Genomic DNA, 27271 nt, shown 5'->3' with positions numbered 1-27271 from the left:
GCTTGCTGGGGACTGTTTTACCTAATGCATATGCACCCACAAATGCAAAAATCTCCTTTCCTCTGAAAAGTTATTGTGCACATTAAATGCAGGGGCTTCACAGCTCTAGGGTTGAAAAATAAGGCCTTAGGTGATACAGGACACTTAAGAACTTGGAAAGCTTACCATAATTGCTACATTTTGTATTTAATGAAGGTTGAACTAGCCATTAGCTTGTATTTTCTTTTTCCTCTCTATATAAATGTCTCTTGTGGTTTGCATTATTCAGTAATCTAATTGTGTCTACTTTTGAGGTATTACCTCTTGAAAATAACAGTCAAAGTAAATGATAGAGATGTACCAAATTATTATAATAGAGGTGCTACAGAAATTCATAGAACAGAAAAAAACACAATGAATAAATTATAAATAATAATGATGTCTGAGGAACTATTAGTTTTGAAGTCTAACAAATTTATCTGAATACTACTCACTGAATACTACAGTGTTGAATAGCTTCAGGCTACTGTTGATATCCTTTAACTCCTCGGGTGATCTGCCATTGGGTAACTGACCTTTTAAAGGGAATTGGATTCAGTTTAACTACTGATCAACTGTTTACTTTCAAAATGCTATAGTAATTTCAGTTATTAAAGTGCAATAATCACCTCACATTAGTTGGCAAAATTAAAAAAAATAGAAAAGTACAATAATTTTTTTAAAAAATTAACACAAAATGCAGTCATTTTGGACCAAAGCTGGGTAATAAATGTATTACAGAGAAAGTTAATAAAGTACAGAGACTGTACAGATCCCTAGGCAGTAAGAGAAGTGTAGTGTAGGCATTAGCAAATCATTCAGGCTCCAAAATGGTGAACATGAATAGTCATCCCATGACACAAACAGCAACATCTTCAAGCCTTCCGAAACACAATGGGACCTCTTACAGCTCACTTATGGAGAGAAGATCATTTTGGTCTGAACCTCCCAAGGTCCCTTTGCTTAGGACCCTGCAAATATGTTCCACCACTTTTAGCCTCAGGGCAAAACACTTTTCCTTCAGGAAGTTTCCCACAACTCCCTGTCTGCAAACTTCTCAAGGACTAAGCGCCAGACTGTCTCTCTACATTATAATGTCTCGCTTCCATATTAATAGCTACAGAGTCCCAGGGAGGAAGTATCACCTGTTGAAGGAGTTTAAAGACCTGAAATTCCAGCACCATTGCGAAAATATATGCCTTGACCTACTCCCACTTAATGTTTTTCCTTTCTTCTTGCTTTCTTCTTCTATTGCTCTCAGCTGCTGCCTTTCTCTTATTATAACCAGGACCAGTATCTCTTTATCTCAGATCTCTGTTGTACCCAGTGTACATAATTGCCATCATCCACCCTGAATTCTGTGACTCAGAAAATGTAAGTGAGAGGCTTGAGGGAGCTCCACTTGCACTACAGAGATCTGCCAGGGCCCCTCACTTTCCCATTCAGCACTCCCACTCTCTGCCTTCTATTTCAGTTACTGCTCCAAAGAACAGCTCAGATAATGGAAACCATAGGAGCAGAAAGGTTAACCACCACACTTGCCTCTGCTAGAAGTCTTAATTTTTATTTTTAAACAGTGCAAAAGCTTTTGCAAAGACAAGAAAAAAAAAATCCCCAAACCAACAAACCAGCCCCCTCTTAGCTTCCCCTTTCCCCCAAAACACATAAAAAAGCCCTTAAGAATTAAGGCTCTTTTCCCTCCCCTTTTAATGTCCGAAGGCAACCAGCATCATTATCAGGCATGGAGCTTAAGCTAGATACTAGCCAGCGTTGCTGTTATCAAAAGTAAGCTTGTCCAACTTTAGATCTGAGAAATACAGGCTAGGGACTAAAGTTGCCACAATTAACTTTATCCTTTCCTTTGCCCAAAACCCCTGACCACAACAAACATATATGAAAGTATCATCTTTTAGGAAGTATTCTGAAGAAGGTATTATTTTTAATTTCTCATATATTTTCATCTTGTGTCCAGACTGTCTCTCAGTATCCTGAGCAACCTCTGGAGACGTACTTGAGACATACTTCCATCAGCATTAAAGGCATAATATTTTTTCTCTTATGGGACAACTGTTGTTCTGAGGACTCTACTCTTAAACATCACAGGCACTTAGGATGCTGCAGACTATTTTCCTTTTCTCTCATGTTCTTTCACTCCTTTGTTTTGTCTTTGCCTTCTTGTCCAGTGCTTTCTGTGAATATCTATATTCTGTCTGGGCTCTCTCCTCTTCTGCCCTGAAAAGAGAATACCAGTCAAAAGCTCTTTTCCATCCCGTACAAATACAGCAGAAGCTGTACTATTACATACTATACTTCCTTCTCCCTCTATGCCAAATGCCACATGTTACAGCCTTTGAGCTTTCCAAGGCAAATCACAGTTTCTGCATCTCATTAACAACAGTCTCTCCCTTCTTGTCGTCTCCATGCCTGTACATTCCCAGATTCTTGACTCTGTGCACCTGTGAATACTGGCCATTAAATGTGCACCCAACATTATGCAAAGTAGCACCAGATCAGAAATACACAGCATGATCCCAGATACACTGAGTCTGGAGACAGACTGTTCTGGTACATCCTTCTGCTGTAATTACATTGTTTTGGTATTTCCACACTGATCAGTGCTGTGCCAAGTGGCTAAGCCTGATTAGAGCTGGCTCAGATGCTGCATCTGGTGTAAGAGCAGAACAGGCAACAGAGTCATCTGACCTCTCACTGCAATGGGAATTTGGCATTATGGCACTGATTAATTAATTTCCTTTTCTTCTTATGCTTTCCTGAAAACACACCAATTTTCACTGTCCCTGAATGATCAGACTACTACAAACTATAGATGATATAAATGCTGAAAAGGGCTAGGTGGGTATTGCTGGGACAGCTGAACAAACAGGAGGAGCACTATTACAGTAGGATAAACATTACCCTCAGACATGTGTCTTAGTATTGTGTTTTAAGAAAATTATTATGGGTTCTCTGGAGGGACCATGCTGCACGGTAAGGGCAGGTTTTCTATTCTCTCAGCCCCTGAAAATGATTGTAATGAAACAGTGTGAACAGAGGCATCACATTGAGTCCTGCAGTCAGTGACTGACCTGCTGCCTACCAGCTGAGCTGCACAGACACAGTGGTCTCTGGCTTAGGGACAGCATTTACATGTAGATGACCTATGGAAGGTAGCCTAGAAAACATGGAGGCACCTAGGAAAGTACATGATCCATTAAGTTTATAATTTTAAGGAAATAAACAAAAGATATAAAGAAGAGGATATTGTTATTCCTGAGCTGGAGAATACTTTTTGTAACAGAGCTTAATGAAGTGGTCCTTTTTTCTTAACTAAATCATAACACAAACTACAAACCAGGGGCATAGGCCCTATTTGTAAACTTCAACCTGGGAACTGATATGATGCCATACACAATGCACTGGCATGTTTTGTTAGGTATTTGTAATCACTGCAGTTTTGTCCTCTATGTTAATGGTACTGAGGAGACACTAAAAATCTTCACCTCTTGAAAACAAACAGAAGATCTAGTTCTGCAACAAGTAAAAAATGTTTAACTTGTGTCTTAAAGTCTGTAAACATTTCCCTCTCCTCTGTCTACAAAGAAAAGTGGAGATAGCAGTGGTGTCTTAGGCTGTCTTCAAGTATAGATATTTTAAAAAACAGTTCTCCAGAAATGGCATAATTGGTTTTCATCCTGCTTCAAAAGAAATTCTTCTCCCAAACAGGAAAGTAGCCTATGGCTATATTAACAAGAAAAACTGTCACCAAAGCAGATCTGTACTGTGAAACAACTAGTCACAGGGACCAGATATTCACATAATGCACGTTTTGGGGGTTTCACTGTTCCTGAAGATTGAATGTCTCTGGTATCAGAGGGAGGATGTCAGATGTGCTCAAGAAGTCACACTTCAGCCTAGGTTCATTCAGAGGCAGTCCAGCCCATGCACTCAGGACCATTCTGTAACATACAACAATTGCAGAATATTACTGCACTTGAGGATACTACAAAAGTGTGCTCTTGATCACGACCAAATTGCTAATGTAGATGCACCTCCAAATTATCATGGAATTTTTTTATTCAAGTTTTAAACCTAGTGATTATGTTTCTGATGACAAAATTATAACTAAGTTATTTTTTGTGCTCACCCAGATGGATGTATAATTCAGAAAAGTTTTATCTGCCTTCTTTAAGGAACCATTCTGTCAGCCTTACAATGGAATTATACAGGTACAACATGACAGAATTTTCTTCTTCAGGGATAATTTATGAAGCAAGTCTATTGGTAACGATACAGAAGAAGGAATACAATCTACCCGTTTACTTTGATTCTACAAACGTAAATACCATGGTTTTGTCTCTAAATGTAATAAATATGCCAGGGTATGTGAAGTGGATTCACTGAGTAAAAAATTGTCTATTTTCACGTATTCATATCTAACAGATGAAGAGCCATATGCCCACATGAAAGCATTTTAGTAACATTTTCAAAACTTGCTATCAAGGTTTCATCTAGATTCATGAGGCCAAGATCTAACCACTTCTTTTGTTATTTTTTTGTTATTGCATCAATTAAACACAGTAAAGTGCTAATAGCAATTTCCGTTTTTCCTAAGGTGTCATCGTGTAGAGAAAAGATGATTTTTTTCTTTTGTTAATTTGTAATTCTGAGGGAGAAAAGGGTAAAGATTACAATTCTATTTTTCTTTTCACATGTATGTAATATGCAAAACAATTACTTGTTCTTAAACATTAATTTTCTAAAATTCTAAAGTATTAAGATAGAAGTTCACAATTACATAATTACATTAATATATCATTATTAGAAATAATACATATAAAAATTTCAAAATTGTTTATATTATTAAAAATAGAAAATATAATTACATATAATATTTTTTAAGTATTGGAAATTATTAAAATCCAAATAACTATGTGAAAAGAAAGATTTTTATTCTACTTCCTTGAATAAGCAATGCTTAATAACAAAAAAGTCACTACTCTTCCACATTATGTCATTTTCTACTGCTGACCTCCAGGCTGCTAAATCTCCTATTTCAAGGTCAGGCTATTGTCCAAAACAATTTCTGTCAGCTGCTTGAAAAAACCTCAATCAGCAGACACTTTGACCTTGGAGTGAAATATTCTTGCAAGCAAATGCAAAACTAGTAAGACTGAAATATGGAAGCAATGGTGTCAAAAAGTTTCAAAATTCATACCATAATGCAGTAAGAAAATGACTGAACAGAAATGCATTTATCTAAAAATACTGGAGGGCATCACCAGGTTATTTTAGGTGTCCTTTTGTTGCCAATAGTTAATTCCTAGAAGGGTCTATTTTAATCCTGTGAGTAGTCCCAGACCAAATGCATAACAGAGAAAGAGTCATGATAAGGATGCACTTGGCTACTCAGGAGTTATATATACAAACAATAGTGTAACTTCCCCAGGACTGTTTCTATCTTCAGCATTTGCAGAAGCTCAAAATTATAAACAGCAAATGTGCATCAGGAGAATATGAATAAAAATGCACTGTCATACTTGGCTTCAGGAGAATTTGGGAAGATCTTCAGAACTAATTTATTTCTTGGAACAGGCTACACTTGCTCTCACTTAATGTTTGTCTTGAGAATATTTATGAAATTAAGAAAATGTATTTTAAACAAAACATTCCACCACTTTTTTTTTTTCCAAAATCAAATCTAACTGCTAGATGCCTAGCTAGCAATCATCTTAAGCTGAATGTAGCTAAAATAGAAGTAATTTCCATACTCCATCTCTGCTACTTCACATTTCAGGTCAAAAAACTACCTTGGCCATCTCTGCTCAATAGATTGGATGTAGTCTTTAACTAAGGACTCTCTCTAGCATTTTTTTACAAACATCTAAGTGTTCCTTGGTTTTAGAGCATTTCTACAATGCAGCTTCCATGCACATCACTAAAAATCTTGTGCATGCTTTCACTTTTTCATGATTGGAAGGAATTTACAGGGCTTATTTACAAGACATCTTTACTGTTGCTCTAAACTAGCCTTAGGTGTAGCTTCTTCATCAGAAGTACCCCTATGGCTTCCTGAGATTTAAGACAAGATCTTTAAGTGAGACACGATCTTTCCTCCACAGTCTGTCTAGTGAACTGAAAATAGTACATTCTCAGATGAAATATTTGCAGGTTCCTAGAAGCCTTTGCAAAATAATCTCATCAGCAGTTGATGTCTACTTGAGTAGAATTTACTTGTAAGCTGGAATGAAGTGTATCTTTAAAAACTTAAAGAGAATTACATGCACTGTAGGCAAACTCTCACCTTGAATCAATATTTCACCATTTTTGGAAAGTCACTCACGGACTTTCATATTTCCAACTGCTACCTTTGGCACTTAAGCCCATAATGAAGATCTCAGAATCTGTCATGTTTCAATTTAAACCTTAAGCTCAAGCAGCTATATTAAACCCCTGCAGTATCTCCCTCCCCAAAGACTGCTTAACCCACTCAATGCATAACGATACAACTTGAGTGGGTGAGTCAAATCTCGCAGATTGTTCACACAAATATTACACGCTCCTACACTTTCTTTGCAGTGGGGGGAAAAATCAGCTGACCAAGATGGCTTCTGCCATATTTCTTCCATTTTCTGCAAGTCAGCTGAGATTAATTTATATGCCTAACAAATTTTTCCTGATGATAAAAGGAAACTGAGAAAACCTTTTTGTAAGCATTCACACTCAGATTTTAAAAGAAAAAAAAACACGTTCATATACTATAATCTTGAAAGCTCTCATGTCATCTTTTAGAGTTTGGCACTGAAGTCTTTCATATAATACAATGAAAACACAGAGACAACCGTCACGCCAAGCTTGAACACAGCTCTGTAAGAACCTGGCACTGGCACAGCTCTCAGTCATTGCAGCTCTTTCTTGTGTTGATCACTCTTTTCCCTTCCACTTACAACACTGATGAACTAGACCAGAACAGAAGCCAAGAACGGTTTTCCAGTAAAAACTTAGCATTTTCCTTCTCTTAGCATTCACTTGCATTAAAACTGTCCCAGATTTGCTTTCATTATATATTAAAAGATCATCAATTGCTTGTTAAAAGACTGACATGCCTCAGCTATTGTTAATCTATGTCCCAGAGTTCAGAGACCATGCCATTGTCTGACAAATTTTGTACACTGCTCACTGACAGGAAGAGTACTGAAGTATTTTACAAATATGTGTCACCGTCTCAGTAAAGTTGCACTGCTGCTTTATTTGAAAAGCTGCATGGTGTCCCAAGTAAGTAATCCCCACCATCTTTTCACATTTCCCTACCTTTGCAATCAGGCATGTAGCTTCCTAGTTCAGGACATGTTTCTTCATGGTACAGCAAAAAAAAACAAAAATGCTCTCAAAACAGGACAGTGTATCTGTCAACTCCTTGATAACTTTTAGATTTTCTTCTATTTTTTGAATCCAACAATTCACTCCTATTCAAAGAGGAATGTCTTATCCAAAGTGGATTCCCACTGGCTCTTAGGATCAGGCAGCCATACTGCAAGTAGAGTAAATGCAGATCCCAGTTCTGAATATGTAGTACATAAGTGTGTTAAGCATTATTTTAAATTCTCACGTCTTCATTAGCCTATCAGCCTGAGATACTAAGTGATGGCACAGAATGATTCAGCTCAGACTATTTTTCCTGAAAGCATGAAGGGAAGATATGACATAAATGTAGCTCTTTCAAATCTCTGGGGACTGTCAAGTTACCCTGCAGAAGTCTAGTAATACAGCATCCATGACTGCCTCTTGTCTCTGAATATTAAACAGCAAAGTCTACAGGCACCGTAATTCAGGTGTGTATTTGCTACAAGCATCCAGAAAGGGATCTGAACATGCATCTCAGAATTATCCATAGGAAACAAACTTTGATTGATGCTCTAGATAGGGCTCAGCAGACATTACCTCAGCCCCTGTACCCAGATATCACTGCACACTCTTCCTGCCCAACTCTGCTACGATCATGCCATGTTTCCCTCCTTTGTTTGCTCTTAGCAACCAATGCTGTTCACACAAGTGGAACAGACACACGAGAAGTAAGCAGGCAGCTTGATGAGTTAACAGCAAGGTTTTTCTTCTTTACAGCTCAAGCATACTTGACTCAAGCATACTCTTTTAGCCCCACAGCCATGAGAGCAGATACTTCCTATATGGGTTTTTACTAAGTTAACTCTTTGTGGTTGCTTCTGTTTCTGAGGCAGCTTCCTGACCTGTGGTATTAAAGCATAGGTTGCTATACCCTCTCTGTTTGAGTCAGGGGATTTACCTAAGTTCCATTTTTTGGGGATCATGTCCATGCCAATGCTCCGTAATCTACCCTACTTTCTCCCTAATGTTACTGTAGTTCAAATTACTATCTAAATGTTCACCTACCAATGATGAATAAATAATTAGCCTTCCAATTAACAGATCACATGTTTTTAGGGTGTAGGGACCCTATTGTAATGTAACTAAAATTTTTTCTATAAAATTTCCAAGTCATACAGGTATGCTGTATTTTTTGAGGAAACTATCCTATCACAGTTAAAACTTCAGTAGCCATCACTCTTACTGTTTTGCAAGTTTTTCTCTGCAAAGATCAGGTTATACAAGCTGAATGTTTCTGAAGAACCTACACTCCTTCTGAAGTTAAAAATTCTAGTAATATATATATAAGCTTTTTTTTTGACTTTTGGACTTAATTAAATGTTCAACACACTAAATATTAGATGGAGACTATCTGAAGTTTAAACTCCAGTCTTCCCCAGAACAGTATAATAGGAATCAGTATTTTAAGCCTCCAAAATTGAAATAACATACACACCATAGCATCTGTGGTGGTGTATGGTCCACCCGGGGTGCTGAGAGGGTCAGAACTGCCCTCCATACACTAAACCTCCACCTAGTAGGGGAATGCATACTTTGATCCTGTTGAACTCTGACCCAGGAATTTTAGACTAAACACTCTTCATGAGCTGGCTACCAACTACGCCCTGGTTAACCACCCAGTGGTTAAAGCTTTATCTTTACATAGTTCTGCAATCTTGCCTTCTGGGGAATGGCTATCCTCCCTTTCCCTTATTGTTTTCCTTGACTCAGTCTGCTTCTATGGCTGAAAAGCTAATCCAGATTGCAAATGTTATATTCATTCCACCATCTGCTACCCAAACATTAGAGATATGTAAAGTTTTACTCAACAGTCTCGTTTCCAGTCTCTCAGGTTCCCCTTGAAGCTTCTAGGCACTGCTGGTTTAAGAGCAGCACTCTCTGCATTCCATGAATGTGAGTATCAGCCCTTTGGGATGCAGCACCATCTAGTGAGAAAAACTAGCTCAGAACCTCATAGGAACTTGAAGCGGATGCCACGAGCAATACTTACAGTGACACAGACCACTTTTCCCAAGAGGCCAGTGTTTTATTAGTCATCTGGTATCCATCACAGGGAGTTCTTTGGTTAATAAGGCAAAGCACAGGCAAAATCTTTAAATGTTGCAGTAGCTGCTCTCCAAGCCAAGTTCTCATATTTCATTTGTTCTGTAAAATTTATCTTTGAACACAGTGGTTCCTAAGTCCTGCATCAAAATCTTCTTGCCATGTCCTTTCACCGCAGACTTCATTGTCTACCCCCTCCACAGATATCTGAGGTACCCACTCCCTATTGTGCTTTGTCTAAATTTGCTCCCACCTAAATGCATAGCTATTGTCACTGGATCTTCCCATAGTCTCACAATACCTTTTGGACAATGGATCCACACAACTCCCAGCAGGTTAACAATGCAACATCAATCTGTAAAATGAGTCAGTCACATTAGTCATAAATTAATAGTATTTTTGCATCTTCCCAGTTTTCTGAGGACGAATAGTTTCTAGATGATTCTCATGTCGTTTCTTTGACCTTGCTAATGCAGTATTTTCTGATCCCAGTAATTCAGCATGCCGATGCTGTGTTTCTCCAGCTGTTGGAAGGACAGATATTTTTCTGTCATCTATGAGTTACTTGCATGCACTTCTCAAGTATTTCTTTGCTTTACCCATCTCTATTGATCCTTTTCCATTCACTGTCAAGAAACTGCCTCCAAAGGCCCTGGTTGCCAGGACACTGCTCACTTAACATACTTCTTTCACTTTCATGTTTTCAGGCCAGCTGTACTTAACGCTCATCGAGCTGACGAACATGGCAACAGAGTCAGTTTCCTTCTCATCCCTGCCAAACCTCTTTACCGCAGTGTCTGTCAAGAACTTCAAAACACATAGGTTGCTATAGGCACCTCCTATAACATAAATACGGGCCGCTAGTTTCCTAGTTTACCACCTTTATAGTTTGTTTGCTTTTTTAACAGACAAATAGATAACCACACTTTCTTCTTTTATGCGCGACCGCGCAGTGGGCACAGCGGCACAGTCGGTAAGTGCCGAGTGCCGTCCCTGGTGGAACAAGCTGTGGAAAAGCCATCCCAAGCGGTACCTCCCGCCCTGTCCAGGGTGGCCCCGCGGGGCCGCTGCCCGCGGCCGTTGCCCGGAGACAGCGACGCGTCCGCGCCCGGGCCGGGCCGAGCCGAGCCGGGCCGAGCATGGCAGAACCCGCCGGGCCTCCCGCCCCCGCCGCCGGCCCGCAGGCCCCGCACGCCGCTTTCTTCGGGCCCGTGGCGCGGGGCAACCCGGTGGTGGACAGCTTCGAGGCCGAGCTGCGGCGCGTCCTCAGCGCCCTGCGGCGGCTGCGAGGCGCGGGGCAGGCCGAGCCTCCGCAGCACGACCTGCACCGCCACGGGTAGGGCTGCGCCGCCGCCCCCGATTCCCGCCTCGCCGCCCGCTCCGGGAGCCGCTCGCCGTTCCCTCTGCCCCTGCCTGTGCTCCCTTTCTCGGTCGCACCCCTCCTCCTTCGCTCCGTTCCTTCAGCCGCCCCGCGGGCTCTCCGGCCTGCCGGGCACCGCCGCGCCCGCCCCTGCTCGGCTCCCTCCTCAGGCCGCCGCCGAGGGCTGCGCCGGGAGTGCCGTGCCCGCTGCGCTGGGACGTGGCCAGGAGTATGCTCGCCAGACAACCTTCTCCAGCAGAGTGCCAGAGCACCGGCAATCCGTTTCCTTTTTATTTTTTAATTTTTTTTTTAAACGTTTTTCATCTGAACGCCGCTTTTATTCCAGTACTTCCTACAAATCAGTGCTTTAGGGAAAAAGCACAAGGGGCTGTGGAAGTTGGCAGCGCCGTTGTTGGTTCTGTCAGAGCTGCCTGAGCTTCCTGGTGGGAAGATGCCTTGACAGTGCTGCGGGGACTGGCAGCTCAGCAGCGTGTGCTGCTGCGTGCGAGGGTGAGCGCTTGTGGGCACATACGTGCCTTCCAAAGTGGGGCTACACCAGCACAGCACACGCAGCTCTGTTGGTGCATATGTCCCTGTCTACGCTGGTGTATTTTTATACACATAGATGCAGGCAGAGCATATGGCTAGTATAATAGTGCATATTTGTTTGCTCGCATACATGCATATCTGTGGGTCTGCATAAGTCGAGATTTTGTAATTCGGTTAACATAGAGCAACTGGAATTGGTGGGTAATTCACACTGCATGCATATGTCTTTTAAAGACTGCGCATTTCTCATGTAGCTCTCCCTGCTGCATTTAGGCACTTTGTGATAGAAGAGCTCAACTGCTTCTTTTAAGGTAAATAGTTGATTTTTCTGTTGTTACCTGAATACTACTCTGTTCTAAATTTACAGGTCTTTAACATAAGCTCCACGAGTTTCCCAGGGTATCAAAAGATCCTTCAAAAACAGCATAGGAGTTAGGTTACAGGGTGGTTACCTTAGCACTTACATGTGGCTTCTGCCCTTGCATATTTCACTCAGTAGTTTCCTAGAAATAATCCACAAATTATCCTACTCTGAAGTAGGTGTATGCATTTTCAGAAGGTACTCAAATTCTGCAGCCTGGCCTTTGTCTGAGCTGAGATCTTTCCTATTCTAAGCCATCTGGCTTCCTAATTTGTTTATGGGGCATGTTCATCATTAGGTCTAGGCCTAGATGTGTCACACAGGTTTATATCGGTCTCCAGGTTTCTGCCTCTAGTGTTCTGAATCTCAATATGTTGGCTTTTTATACTGTTTCAGTAGCTGATTTCAGTGGCTTGCTGTTTTGAGCCTTTCTGTAGTTTCAGACCTTACTTTTTCAGCTTTAGCTTATCAGTACTATTATATTGAAGGCTATTCTCACCAGGCCCACTTAGAAGAAGTATCATTACTTGGCTGCTTCACATACTATCAAAATTGCCAGCTGTGATTCTTCTATGTGTTCTTTGTATCTTCTGTTTGGGAGGCGGCCATGCTGAATCTAATCTGTTTGCAATATAGTACTAAGTTATCAGTTTTTGTGAACAGTGTCTCCAAGCCCCTTTTTGCTTTGCCTCTCAAACATTTCTAAATAAGTTCTGTCTTATTCAAACTGGTATTTTGTGGATGTGACCCATGACCGTGCATACCTTGGTTGGCATGAGAGCATTTTCACATCTGAAGAAATCTGCAGTGTTCACCATGGAGGTGAGAACTGACTCTGTCAAAGCCTTGATAGAAGTCTTTGGTGGTAATGATCCCTACCAGAATTCCAGGGCATGGGGAATATTGAGTAACATGAAGCTCCCAGTAGCACTGCATCCTCAGATGTTCTTCATTTTGTATAGGGACGGTACAGAGGTAGAAGACTGGAACTCTGATTATTAGCATATGTTCAGGCAGTTAGCAAAGTCTAGACTATATTGTGGGGGTTGTGAAATTTCAGGGTTTTTTCTCCCTACTGCTTCATTGTTTGATAACTCAAAATTGGAGTGTGTGCTGCTTGCAGAACCAGCTCTGGTCCTAAGAATTTCTGAAGGTAATGGCTATAACAGATGCTTTCCTAAATGCTCTAAAGACTTCTTGCTGTGTCATTTTTCAAGCTATCTTTTGTGGCATGGATTGAGATCGAAGTGTTCTTGTTCTTTGAGCAACAAGAAAACCAGCTTCCATGTGGCAAGTATGTTCAGTTTAGAAAAATAAAATTATTAGCTTAATTCCTCCAACTCTTTCTAACTTTGGTGTTTATAGGCCAACAGAAAGGCCATAATTTAGGCACTTAAATGTTCTAATGTAGGAAACAAAAATTACTGAGGACTTGCCCTGGTATCACAAGTCTTTTTAGTTGGAAATAACAATCAAAAGTAATTTTTCCTCAACTAAACAGTAAGTTGTTTTGCCCCATTTCTCTTGGCAGCAGGCCATCAAAGCTTTCCCTTGAACTATTGATTTTATCTCATACTGTGCGGCTTAGCCACCTGTATTTAAAAAATATGGCTTTTGATCAGTATCAGAGAACTCTTTATATTTGTAGTAAAGATTTTAGCCATGTGGGCCTTATCCTGTGCGCGCTATTATGGGCTGACCTTAGGGAAATTTTTTCTATTATGGATGGATATAACGAAATTTCACCTCTGAGCTCCAACAGTTCACCTTTTTTTTTTTTTAAAGAATTCACATGCTTAACTTGTTAACTTGTTAAGCATGTTAACTTGTTAACTCTGGTGATCTACAGGCTGTTTAAAAGAAAAGCTGAGGAGCTGTTTGGGAGGTGTCTCACTCTCCTCTTTTGTCTGTGTCAAAAAAAACATTCCTGCGTCATGAACTCACTTGTAGTTAGTCATGGCATTGTAGCAGAATCAGTTTACCTTAAGCTTCCCACTTAAGCATAAAGTCTAGTCAGGTTCGTCAGTACTTTGCTAAACTAGTTTTTACAGATTTGTTGCTTGTTTATTGTATCTGAGAATCTCATGTGTTAACATGAACATTCATAATGAAAATTGAAGACCACCACTGCTGGGGCACTTTGAGCTGATCAGTCTTAAATGTACTAGTCTTACCTTTCCAGAGCTTCATCCAGGGTCATTCTTGCTATCTCTTTTCCCCCTTCTTCCCCCCTTTCCCCCTAATATCCATCAAATCTCTTGGTCTCTGAAAGTCTTTTCCTAAATTCTTACTTTAATAGTCCAAGGGAAATTTGCTTAGCTGCCTGTCAGATTCCTTTGCTTTGAAGCCTCTTTGCAGGTACTAACTGGTGTGGAATATTTTTCTCAGCATAAAACTCAGTACCCACCCAAACTATTGATTGTTAAGGGTGGGCCAGGAGGGACTCATTCCCATCCATTTGTAAAGTGCCCTTCATTTCACCGGGCTATGGTTTCCTTAAAAAATTTCTCCTTAAAAATGCCTTAGAACATTTTATTCTGATTGTTGCTTTTGGCCTGGTTTGTGCTGTTACTGCATTTTTCCTTTAGGGTACACCTCTAGGATGGCCTACTTACTTCCTTGCTGGTTACTTTCAAGAACTGAGAGTTGTGCTGAGATTATACTTTTAGGAAAAAAAAAGGACTATGGTTGTTGCATTTCTTTGTTGTAAAGGTCATTTTGACAGATTTCTCATAAAGACATTTGTTTCACCTTGAAATGTGAAGGTGGCTCACAGATTGCTGTGTGGAAAAAATGTTATTGTGTTTTTTTTTAAATTGGGAGTGTTCTTATAAACTGAAATTAAGAGTTATGAGCAACTGTGAGAATGCATTCCAAGTGCTTGAATGTCAGAGAACAGTTTAAGAAAGTGTCTTGCATTCCAATCTACCATCCCAGTCTAAAAAGAAGTTGAAAAATTCCAGCCACCTTACACCACTAAGCATATTGTTTATGCATGACAATTTTGCTAGAAGGATATTTTTCAGACGTTAATTTCTTTAAACGTTAATTTATATTTCTTCAGTTGTTTTCTTTCCTCTTAAATTGCTGCCTATAAATAATTTGGCTGTAGCAGTATCACAAGGCACTCTGCTGACGTTTCTGTACAAGGGATTTTTTAAGAGAATGAATGTAAGATATGCCTGGCGCTGTGAACACTATCAATACTGGTTATGATTTCCTAATGGGATTCTTTTATGAAAAAGTCCCAGTGCTTATTGGCAGTCTGTCTGATCAGTTTTTGTTTTCCATCTAGAATGTAGTTTTCTTAAAGAAGCTTAATGTGGGAAAGCTGTACACATGAGGGCACAAGGCCATCAAACCATGGTTGGTAGGGACTGTAGTACTGCCATGATCTAGTCAGTGTCTCTGTAGCAGAGGAAGACTGCTTAGAATCAGTTACCATTTGTGGGAGGCTTGCTGGTTCAGCAAAATAGGCAATTTGTTACACAAAGACATCCTTGATAACAACTGTGGCTGGAATAATAGACAGAGGCAACAGAAGAGCATCACAACTATTGCCATAAAATCCTCTCTGTTTTAGCAAGTGTGTCATTTGGTTCTCTCTGAATACCCCTTACAATTTACAATTCCTAAAAGTTCTGCTTTAATGACTCATGGTGTAGCTCTGTATACCATGAGTATATATGTATATATATATATATACCCTAGCTCTATATCCTCTGCAGCTTTATGGTTCATTCCATGGCTACCAGTTCCCAAGGTTGCAGCTACCTGACCATACATTGTTATTTTGGGATTTTTTTTTCCCCTGCTCATAACATTTGTATTTTCCAGTCCAATAAAGGCTGTGAACTGTAATTTATTGAATCTAAGATATCAAATTGTTTCTTCAAACAGAACTTCTCAAATACTAGCTGAAAGGTGGGACAGATTTTCCACTTGTGACTGTGCTTGAACACCACAAGGGGATTATTACTAGGACATTTTAATAAGAATTTACATGGGAGAAAATTCATCCTATTTAAAATGTATAATAAAAAGTGGTGACAGAAATGAAACCCAGAAATGTCCTTATCTGCTTGTTAAATCTGGATTTAATGATCACTTGTTTTGAAATATGTAGAAGTTCAAATAGATTTGGAAGAAAGGAGTTTTCAGAATTTGAAGTCTTCCTGATTTGTTTACTTCTTATGACAGGTCTACTGCCAGTTTAATCTGAAACCTTTTCTCCTATATCTTTTTCTTTTTTAGAGCAAATACTTTGTTTAACATTTGGATCAAATACAAGCCACGACTACCGGAGTGGTATTACAGTGAAAGACTTGTGAAAGTTGGTGACACTCTTGTTCAGATCAAAGTAAGTAATTTGAAATCAGAAAAGGTTCAATCATAGCCTTTGTTTAATTATGTTTCTGTGCTACTTTAATTTTTAATCATATTTTACTGAAAGCTATTTAGAAAGTAGTAAAAACTTTTTCAAAATAAATTCTAGTCACAGTTGGTTGTTTTTCTTGCCTTTTTACTGTAAAATTGCCCTGATTTTTAAATGTATTTTCTATATCTATATTTTCTATGCACCCAGTGCCTTTTCAAACACCCCAAAGTCTTTCTTTAGAACTCGTTCAATGTTTCAGCATGGCAGAGTACAATATCTGACTGTGCCTTTAATGCTGTTAAAGTGCAAATTGACAATGATAGAGCAGTTTCACTGACAACTCAATGCTCAGTTAACCAAATGTGAATAAAAAGAATTATCAGGAGAGTAACAGAGAACAGGAACCAGAGTGCAATTACACATTGTACAATATATGTATCAGTGATGCTACTTCATCTTGAATTATGTGTGCATTTCTGGTCTCCTCTAAAAGGGTAGATCATAGCTAAAAGGGTTTCAGGAGCAAGATAGTTGAAGACAGAGTTTCTGGGGGATGTTTCACTATATGATAACTCAGTTTTTATGCTTCTTCTTAGTCATACAGTTAGTTACTAACTACTGTTGGAGATGGGATGCTAGGCTAGCAACTGTTGATCTGACTCAGTAAGGCAAATATATTTTTATATACTATTTGTCCTTTGTGTTTCCTGTGGAAAAAAATCCAAGGGTGAGCCATTTACAAGCTCAGTGATATTTGTGTCAGAAGATCATGTCATAAAACCTGGGGCTTTCAAAGGTAGTTACTAAATGACACTCAGAAGCAGCTCAGAGATGTATAGTTAGAAAGCTAGTTCTGTAACTTCTACTTAATTTTTAAAAATAGTGTAAATAAAAAAAAATAAATAAAAAGAAGAGGTCATAACTGGAAATGTATGAAGGTGGTTTGAGGGGCCATTTTTTTGAGGCACATATCCCGTGAAAACTGTTCTTTCACTCTTATGTCCTTTGCTTATGGAATGCAGCAAGGAGAGATGCTCTTTGTGCTGTTTATGGAGCGTGTTTATGTGTGACTTCTTGGTGAGCTTTTCCACAGGCCATGGCAAAGGCAGGAGTGTCATGCAGATGGTGTGAAGTCTATATCCTTCATTGCATGTGCCCCTGAGGAATTCCACAAAAGTGGCCTGCTCCTGAATAAAGAGCAGCCAGCTGAAGCTGAGTTTCAGCAGCACTCAGCACTCACTGGGAGGCTGATGAAGGTGTATAGAAGAGTCCATAACTGTGGAGCCATTACAATTGAAGGTGCAGGGTCACAGTGTAGATTTAGACATACAGTGTCGGAGTTGGCGGGAGAAATGCAGCACTCAATGTGAATGATCAGCAAGTCACCATTTATTGCATGCTCTTGGTTACATTTATATCATCAATAATTAAGCTCATACATAGTGCAAAAGCAAGCTCATCATTGGCTACCACAGCAAAGGTCAGTCCCACCCAGTTCCTCATTCTTGTAGTCCCTTAGCTGTGGAGGTTCTGCATGCTATCTTAACTGCAGTATCCTGCTATTGCAAAAGTGGTTACATATCTATTGCTCAAAGAAAAGCTGTCCTTCAAAATATCTGCTCTCAGTATTTTCCTAAAGCCCTGTCAGCTAGTCCTTGCATGGGAATATGGCCTTTCTCTCTAAGCCATTCTTCCACAATACAGAAATCCTTAAGGAAGCTTGAATGGCAGCTGTTGTTAATAGCATTACCTAGACAATTCATGTTTTCTTTGTGTTTGTATATCCTAAAGTTTTTGTAGCTTCTAGGCTCTAGGAATTGCTTGAAACATTACGTGAAGCTTTTAATGCTTGGGAACTGCTGCTCTCACAGAATGCTCAGTAAAGTTATTTCAAAAGGAACAGATACTGTTCTCTGTACTCTGCATTGGCTTTCCAAAGCAACACTCCAATATAGTTTGGTCCTTACGTTCAAGGTGCTTAATGACCTGACCCTAGATTGCCTGAAAATAGTCCATGTTTCTGCGTAAAGACGTCTGCTTGCAACTTCAAACTTCTGGTGTAACGTGTTTTTCTACATTAAAGTTATCAGTGTTGAAGAAGTTGTTTAGCTGGCCAGCCTAATACTTTCAACCCTTTTTTTTTTTTAGCTCCCACTTTTAAGCGCATTTCTTTAACTTAATTTTAGAATGAAAAATTAGCTTTCATTCTAGTTTTTTTCCCCTGAAAAGCAATAGATAGAAACAACAGGGAATGTAGGCTGCAAATTTCAAATGCATTACAGGGAGGATGAACGTGGTGTAAAACCAAGGTCTGTGATAGGTGGGGTGAAGCCTTTTTCAAAAGTACCCCTCTTGACTCCTAGCTGAAAACTACTCTTGAGTATTTTAAGTTTTAACCTGCACATTATATTATACTTAAGTTCTGAATCATCTGAGGGGTCTAACTCACATGGCCCTATTGTCCTGCTTTCTGTGTGAAAGCAGCAGCCACATGTAGAAACTGTGACTTTGCAGGGACAGCTATGGGCAGTCATCTGTGTAATCTAATAGGTACATTTAGGCTGTGATAACACTTAAAATCCAAAGCCATGGGTCAGAATACCATTATTGTTATTGACACATAACAAAAAGGTCAATCCTCTTCTGAACAGCTTAAAATACGTGTCTATGACCAAAGATGACAGGCAGATACAGGCAGAGTGAGAGGCAGAGAAAAAATGAGTCAGTGCTGATCATATGATGACTAATGACTAAGTAATTTCCAGATATATGACTTAATGAATTTAGGTGTGTCCTAAAATATACATAGCAGATGTATTATAGGAAGGACTCTAAAGGCATTTGCAAAAATACAGCAGGAGGACAGAAAGCTAAGCAGGTGCCTATCCACTGACTATCCATAAGCAATAATTATTTTTAAGGACTACATGTCATTTAGTCTCACTGTGGTGGAAGGAATTTATATTGTGAAAAAGAAGGGAGTGCAAGGAAATAAGAATTTTGTGTGATCAAATATTAAAGGATAATTTTTGCCAGTAGAAATTAGTTACCTTTCCCTCAAGAATTTATTTAGTGTGTATGCTAGAATTAGTGAAATTGGTAGAGAAACCTAAATGTAATCCTTGCTGAAGGAAGTGGTGGTGGTGATTCAGTGAATGTCACTTCCAGATCTGAGTAAGAACTGAACCATAGAGTGAGCATGATTTTAGAGTGGTTCGACCTGCTGCTGGGGAGCTCTGTTTGGAATTAGACATGAGGGTCAACATCCTCTTTGTTAGCAGTTCTTAAAGACCCAGTGGCAGTTTCTGGTCTGTTATTGTTGATTTCTTGGCCATATGTAAATTCCAGTTTTCAGTTGTTTCAGTCTGTTTTAATGCATCTTACACTTTCTATCTTTTTTATTAAAAAAAAAAACACCTTTGACAACATGGAAACAAGGAAGAGACAAGTGATTATATCTATACATTGCTTATAAAGTTCTAGATTATGAAGTACTTTTTTCTGAAGTGCAGTATTGTTGTCATTCCTGTAAAACTGCAGGGTATTCCAGCAACTCTTTAAGTTTATTACATTAGCCCGGGACTCTGCTTTATAATTGTTCTCTGGTATGTCATATTTATGATTAGAATAAACAAAACTCACTAAAACTCACAAAGCATAAGCCATTCTTTTAAGTGTTTCAACCTTTCATATGTTGAGTGTTCACACTGCATTGCTGGATATTTGTATGAAACTGTAGTGCTTTACTTCCTGTTTCTCTTGCATGTTGATACTTTTTTTCATAAAGATAATAAAAAACCACATTTTGTAGAAATAGAAATGCAATATACAAACTATAAAAAGAACATATGATTTTTTTTTCAGGAATATAAGTTGGCACTTTTACAGTGCTATGAAAGATACCTTCAGCAGTTTGTTTCTGTAAACCTTGATGATGTCATGGGTGATGTGCACCGCTTTAAATCCACCTTTTTTCCAAATGGTGTCAGAGAAAACAAGGCAGCACTTACGGTAGGTTTGGGTTTCTAAAATTTTTATGGCCAAAGACATTCACAGATTCAAAGTAAGTAGCCCATTTTGTCCTCCACAAACGTACTTCATAATAATTGTATATTAATATTAACTAATCCTTAATAGTTTGTTCATATAAATGGCATTGAGATTTAATGATCATACCTATGATATGAACATCTGGAGTTGGTGTATATTTTTAAGAGGATATAAGTGCCTAATGCTTTTGTGGCAGAAGCTAACCACCACCAACTTAGTGTTAATACAGCAGTTTTCTCTGAATGTGGTGTTCTGTAACTGCTTACAGCAGTTTTTGCTCTGAAATAATTGCTATTATCCACTGTCTGAATCAGGATGTGGGCAAAATTTGATAAATGTCCTACAGTTTTGGAAATTTCTGTATTGTATGATCTAAGAACAAGGCAGAATGCAAGACAATTAAAACATTCTCCTGTATTTTATAATGTAAGTGTGCAAAATTCTACTTACAATAAAAGGTCATGACAGTTAGAAAAGCAGTGTTATATTTTTAATAGCTTATTTGCCCACAATGAACAAAAAGGACAGAATGCTGAATAGTTTTCTAAGTGCTTCAAGCTTTAGGAAGCTGAGTGACCATAAGAATGTGTTGGAAACCTTTTGTGTTAATTGCTTATCAAGGTAGGGACTTGCAGTATACCTTTTGTTATTTGTGGAAGAAAGTGTTTCAGTTGATATAGGGGGAATGCTAAAAACATGTTGTGTTTTACTTTAAACAGTTCTTTGCTGAGAAGCTCTACCTTTTTACGTGGTGGGTATTTTGAATTAACTAATGCAAGTTACTCTGTGATCAAGAACAATGAACAGAAATGGTAGGCAGCTCCTGTGTATTGAGTTAATAAAGTTCTTATCCATGAGTGAGAGAGTAAATAGGTGTTTAGTGAAGAGAAGAAAGCAGACAGTTGGCTTAAAAGCTAGAAGCAGATATCATGATATAAGAGATACTTGGTTAGTATTTTTGTTTTGTTTTAAAATGTGGTTCAGCTTCCTAGAAAAGAATATGATCATGGACTGTGTTTATACATTTTAAAAAATATTTTGTAAATAAGTTTGAAGTTCCAGAGATATTCTCCTCTGTTTTCTGTATGTCTGCCTAGACCTTGAACCTATCCTACTGGCAAAGTGCTATTGCAAGTCTATACTAAAATCCCTGTTCTGTAACTTAGCCTTTACAGACTGAGATATCCCTAAATTTTCTGATATGGAATCTAGTTTGGCAATGATCCCTACAAGTGGAAATGGAAAATGATAATGTGTCAAATTATCTCAAGGCTTTAGATATTTTTTTTGCCACGGTCCTGCAGTTAGCTTTTTTCTCAATGTAACACTAAGAAATGGTGTTTTCAGGGCTAGAAACTTCCAGCCTCAGTGAATTAACTGCAACAAAATAATACAATTTCAAATGTTATCAGGTAAGGAGGCTTTTGAGAGATTGGTAGGTGCTGACTGGTCATGTCTCACTTAGCCCATTCACGTTGTTTGTTCAGCTGATGCTGTAGTCCAGGCATGACTCAGGTCACATTATCTTAGGTATTCCAAGGAAGAGAATGAAAAATCCATCTGTGGAAGAGAAAAGTAACAGATGAGAGTGAGAAATAAGATACTGGTGATATAGATGAAGTGCAGAAAAGTTAAAACTTGCCTTAGTTTAAGAAAGACTTCTATAGAGAAGCCAAGTGTCAAAGCCAGATTCTTTGAATAGCAGTTTAATGCCTCATTCTCCCTACACCCCTTCCAGCACTCCTAGTGCACTAGGTGCATTTTCTCCCTGTGACACAGGGGAAACTGACTCAGGTTAATGGTACAGCAACCCTGAAGCTTTAACACTTTGTCCATATTCTAATGCTCAGTTCAATGTCATGCTGAATTTTTCTTTTTTGGTTATGCCAAATCTTTTCTTACTTGCCATTTTGTTGTACTTTGCTGATATCAACTGACATGTGCTTATATTTTAATTAACTTTTTATATATTTTATGTGTTTTAGTTCCATGTTTTGGAAGCGAGAAATGTTTGCATTTATCAGATGGTTTGCAACAGAGACAGAAATTTTCAGAATCGAGAGTCCCTGCAGACTTGTCTCAATGTCTTGACCTCATTACGACTCACTATGCAAGTGGCTCTACCTCAGGAGAATTTGTGTTGGCTTATCTACAATGGTACCTCAGGCTTTCCATTTACATTTCTTTGCTAAGCAAAACTGTGAAGGGAAACTTTTATAGTCTTCATACTCTTTAAGGTCAACCTAAGGGTCATGAATAAATCTCTGTTTAGTCTTCAATCATAGTAGGGGATTTTTTTTTCTTGTATTTTTTTTCTAATAAAAAGGATTTTAAAATTAAGATTTTTTCACAGTCTACATTTTCAGGTGCACTGTTGTAGAAGCATCAACCCTTTCATCATAACTGTGCTTAAGAATACTAATAAAATCAAAAGTAAGGACATTTTTGGAGTAAATCCTGATTAACAAAAAAAGCCGCTCAAGATTTTTGCATCAATAAAATGTTTGTTTTGATGGGTTCATTTTGGACTGTTGTTTTGGTTGGTGATTGTTTTTTTGTTGTTTCTGGTTTTGGTTTGTAAGTTTTTCTACTTGTTTGTTGTTGGGTTTTGTTTTGCTTTTTTTTTTTCTGAAAAGGGGATTACAGATCTAGGAGTAGAAAATTGTCTGCTACTACTTCTTTGTATTTTTGAAAGTACTTTGAAGGGAAGAGTTGGTAGTAAAGCTTTTCTACAAAATACCATATGGGCATACCATTGAGAATTTTGATCTCTGTGTAAGATTTCAGGGTGCTGCTTATAAATGCTTGTATTAGGGGAAAATTGACAAAATTCTGCAAACTAGATACACAGAGAATAATGCATCAAGATTTTAGTTCAGGAACAACAATGGTATATTTTTGCTTTGAAAGGCAATGTTATTTAGTCAAAAATAACAGACTAACTGAGCTACTATGGTAAATTGTTGCAATATAAATTGAGGTCATAATATGTTCTTAATTTCATTTTGAAAAATGTACTTTCTCTGAGCTATGATTGGTCAAAATTCTTATCCTTTTGTTTTGCTGGGACTGCTGTTGCCCTTAGTGCCTCCTTTTGAGATGTGTTTTTTGATTGTGTGTTTCTATGGGCAAAGAATTAAAATTAAAATATATATTCACCTGCCATTCTTACATAAGAATGTCAATAATCTAGTCAATAATCTACTCTAATTAGAAGGAAGCAGTAACTCAGATTTTCCCTAGTTCCTGAGCACTTTTCTGCAATTTCAGACAATAGATTTTGTGCCTCATTACACATTTGACTGATAAAATCTTCCTAATACTTGCTCCATTTGAGCTTATTGGGATAATAACACCCTTCTAGCTATGACAGTTGACATTGTGATGCCTCCTGCTGCCACAGGTGTCCCTTTCTGAACATTCATACAGACAGAAGAATAGGCTTTTTTTTTTGTCTCCCATAACTGCAGCATCTTTTATACTTCTAAGACTGTTTCTTGAAAATTTTATGACATTGATTAAGTCAAATACATTTTTGACAGGTTTTTATTTCTAAGTCATTTTGATGCTCTTGGAAACTCTACTCGCTTTTAATTTTCTTCATGTCACTTATCACACTTAATATCACATAGTGGTGGTGGTGTCTGCCAGGACACTGCTATGATGGACTAAAAGAATCATGTAAGGTAAGGTCTGTGAGGAGAGGTAATATTTTGTTTTAAAAGAGCCTGGCATTTGGGGATGAACGTAAGATTTGTCTCTCTAGCAGTTACTGAGTAAAAATTTGATTTGATAAATTTTTAGATTTTCATTCTCATGAAATCTCATGATTATACTGCTTCACTGTGTAGGTACTTTTGAAACTAATATAACAGAATGTAATGGTTTCATTGTCTCTAAGTTAGAAGGTTTTACAGAAAAATAATTAGTTTTTCATTTGTTTAATGAAAAGTCATTAAATTGTTCTTCTCTGGAAGTAACAACCCAGATAATAAGAAAAAGATTGAGTTGCTTAGCGTAACAAATTTCACGTAGGATTATAGAACTCACCTGTTTGTCTATTTTAATTTATCTTTGCAGGTACTATCCATATTTACACCATATGCAGACATTTGATGGTGGTGGGTCAGTCTGCTAAGGTACAGCAAAGTAAATAGAAAGGGTTGTAAAATTTGCTGAAGTTTAGGAAATGCACCTGTGCTTTTTATAACACTGTACCCATTTTTCAATTTCACTGGCATTGCCAATAATAGTTCTTGGTCACAAAGAAATAACATGTCTGTGTTTCAAAGTAGTCGATTTCTAAGCTCTCATGCCTGCCTGAGTCTGCTCCTTCCTCAGCTGTGGAATGGAGCCCCGTGTAATGTCTTGCTGGACACTGAGCTGCTCATGTTAGGCTGTTTCAGAGATTGCAGTTGCTTTGTTTTGGACATCTTGAGTATGTTCAAGAAACGGTCTTTTGTTTCTTAAAACGTGGAAGCGTGCTGACACCTGGTGGCAAGGGTTTTAGTTGTGACTACTTGAAAAAAATAACCTGGCCTTCGCCCCCCATCTTTTTTTTTTTCCTTTTTTTTTTCCTGAATGTAGTTTTTGTTTGTCTTATCTTTACTCTTTTCTCCTAAAACTTTAACAGAATTTGAATCAGTCTTAATACAATACATTTTCTTATGTGTTGTTTTATTAATCTTTCATTGACCAGGAAAGTTTTATTTTTCTATCTTTGAACACCTTCTGTTAAAAACAGAAGTGATTTAGCACCTCCTTTAGTATACTCTGGTTTCTACTATACAGGAAACAGAGGAATTGGTTCTCTGTATTTCCAATTCTTGAAATTCAGACTAAAAGCAAATTTGTATGTAGGACAAAGGTTGTACACATTTTATGTACCTCAGGGAGCAGCTGACCCAAAGAAGACAGTAAGAGGAAGATACAGATACAATCAAGAAAGATTAATTATTAGACTGCTGCAGTGACTATGTTCCCTGCAAGTTAGGAGCCAGGAGTTCCACGGGTATAAATTAAGCACAGGTTTTCACTGCGAAAGACAGACTCCATTGCATCTAAGATAAGCTTGCTGATCCTGTTGAAAACTGATCACTAGAGCTGCCAGAAAAGGGAGGGCTAACTCTGAAGATAAGAGCAGATGAGAGAAAAGGGCAGGATCTTTGGTGGCAAGACTATAGTGAACTGGAGTGGTTAAGATAGCTTGGAGGCTAAAATAGTGCTTGGCCACAGTTTAAGATGGAAAAAAAACCCAATAAAATTAATAAAATTCAGGTGGAATGCTTTTTAGTCAATAAAACATGTTAAAAATTAATGAAATTTCTGTGATTCTCTGCCCCCCACCCCTTTCAATTTGTTCTGCCAGGTGAGGATAAGTCTTTGTATCTGTCCTTTAGTAATAGAAAGCAGGTAGGTATGAAGGTTAAAATGCATTCATTTTGAAATCAGATTTCTTCAATACAGGTCCTGGAATACTTACTGTGGGCCAGTATCTGTATGGAATCATCCATTCCACTCCTATCTGTGCATTATTTGACATGGAGAGCCACTCTATATACGGCAGTTTCTCAGTGTTATTTTGATTGTCACGCTGGCATTCATGGAGAGGTATCCTGATTTACCTTATGTAGCATTTCAGATGCAATCAAATGGGAAATATTTATTTAAATATTCCTACTTATTATCAGATCATATGTATTTAGAGTTCTGTCCATATTCCAAAATTTTACTGCAAAGTGGAGATGTGTTTCCACATGTAAATGTGCAATCAACTTAAATGCAATAGCACTTTGTAATATACTCACAGTCACAGACTTCTAGCATTTAAACACTGGCCAGGTCCCATGCATATATACAAAAGGTACTTTGCAAAGGTTTTGTTTTCCTTTTCAATTGTTCAGGACCAGACGATTATTGCAGCTTTTGCAGTTATATAAGTTCAGGAATGATATTATTCTAAAATTAGATATCAACATACAGGATATGAACACAGAGTATATATATTTCTTTTTCTTAATTCTTTGGACAGATATTTGCTCGCCGTGGTTTGATTAAAATTGGAGAAGTAAAGCAATTAGAAGATATCAGTTCTCTGGAACATACAGAGACAGAAAAGATTTTTAGAGAGGCCACTCTAAAGGTATTATCCTGCAAGTCATTATAAAAAAGTGGAGTAGTTATGATCTCTATGAACAGGACACATAACATAGATCTTGACTTACTTTTTTCTTTGTGCCAGATGCCAGTAATGATTTTCAAGAGAGCAGTATATGCATCCAGAAGAAAGTCAAACAGTTTGCGACATGAGCCAAAAGTTAACCCAAGGAAAGCAGTAAATGTAAGTCTAACATTTCATATAATCCTTCTCTTCCTTTACTACTGTCATGTGATGAAACCATGATATATTTCTTCTAAATACACATGGTGCTTTGCACAAGCTAAAAGTTTTATATTTTTGACTTCATAATTAACAGAATTTCTTAATAAAAATCAGAACAAGCTTGAAAGTAGGGAAGATGTTGCTAATTATTACTTTAGAAAATTGTCAGGAGAGATCTGCAAGGCTTTAAACTACATGGTCTTAATACTATCCCTCATAATTTCTGTTGTACTATTTTTGAAGTAAAATACCATGCAGCAGTGTGTCTGGTTCCTATGAAATGATTAGTCTTCCTAGGTACTGTATCCACTTAGCATGAAGCTTTGCTATGCCTTTGAAGCATAATAACAGCAATATGTTTTACAGTATGTTATTTTCTGTTTTGAACATGTAGTTACTTTCTGATGGAGAAATGTTTTGGGAAAAATCTTGCTTTATTGCAAGTTGGTTTAGATATCACAAGGCTTAACTTACATTTTCTTACTCAGTTGTCATGGCCTCGCACCACTACCGAGCGGCTGCTGGTGGAAATGTTTGATGGTCCTGCAGCTCAGTTCCTTGCCATCTTGGAAGCACTGTCAGAGAGTAGCAGGAATCTATTTCCCCCTCATCCTCCTGTTCCTGATGAAATTGAAATTTGTGGTGTCACTTCTGAGCTTTTTTCTGCAGGCCTAGAAATCCTTTCAGGTAACAGCTTGAAGAAGCAAAAATGGTATTGGTGAGGAGCCT

The 27271-nt window shown here is 38.2% G+C and overlaps 1 protein-coding gene across 1 annotated transcript in view; it reads left to right on the top strand.

Annotated features, from left to right (window-relative positions):
- Positions 1-10587: 10587 nt before the first annotated feature.
- The window catches only part of CFAP54 (cilia and flagella associated protein 54), a 101381-nt gene continuing 84697 nt past the window's right edge, over positions 10588-27271 (top strand). The window contains exons 1-9 of the mRNA XM_062492356.1: positions 10588-10798; positions 15987-16092; positions 19975-20121; positions 22146-22317; positions 24241-24299; positions 25627-25770; positions 26192-26302; positions 26402-26500; positions 27031-27229. Of these exons, the coding sequence (XP_062348340.1) occupies positions 10602-10798; positions 15987-16092; positions 19975-20121; positions 22146-22317; positions 24241-24299; positions 25627-25770; positions 26192-26302; positions 26402-26500; positions 27031-27229 (1234 nt within the window). The 5' untranslated portion in view covers positions 10588-10601. The remainder of the gene's footprint in view (positions 10799-15986; positions 16093-19974; positions 20122-22145; positions 22318-24240; positions 24300-25626; positions 25771-26191; positions 26303-26401; positions 26501-27030; positions 27230-27271) is intronic.

Source organism: Cinclus cinclus, chromosome 4 (genome assembly GCF_963662255.1).
Source record: "Cinclus cinclus chromosome 4, bCinCin1.1, whole genome shotgun sequence".
Classification (NCBI taxonomy): domain Eukaryota; kingdom Metazoa; phylum Chordata; class Aves; order Passeriformes; family Cinclidae; genus Cinclus; species Cinclus cinclus.
This window is presented reverse-complemented; position numbering and strand designations above follow the sequence as displayed.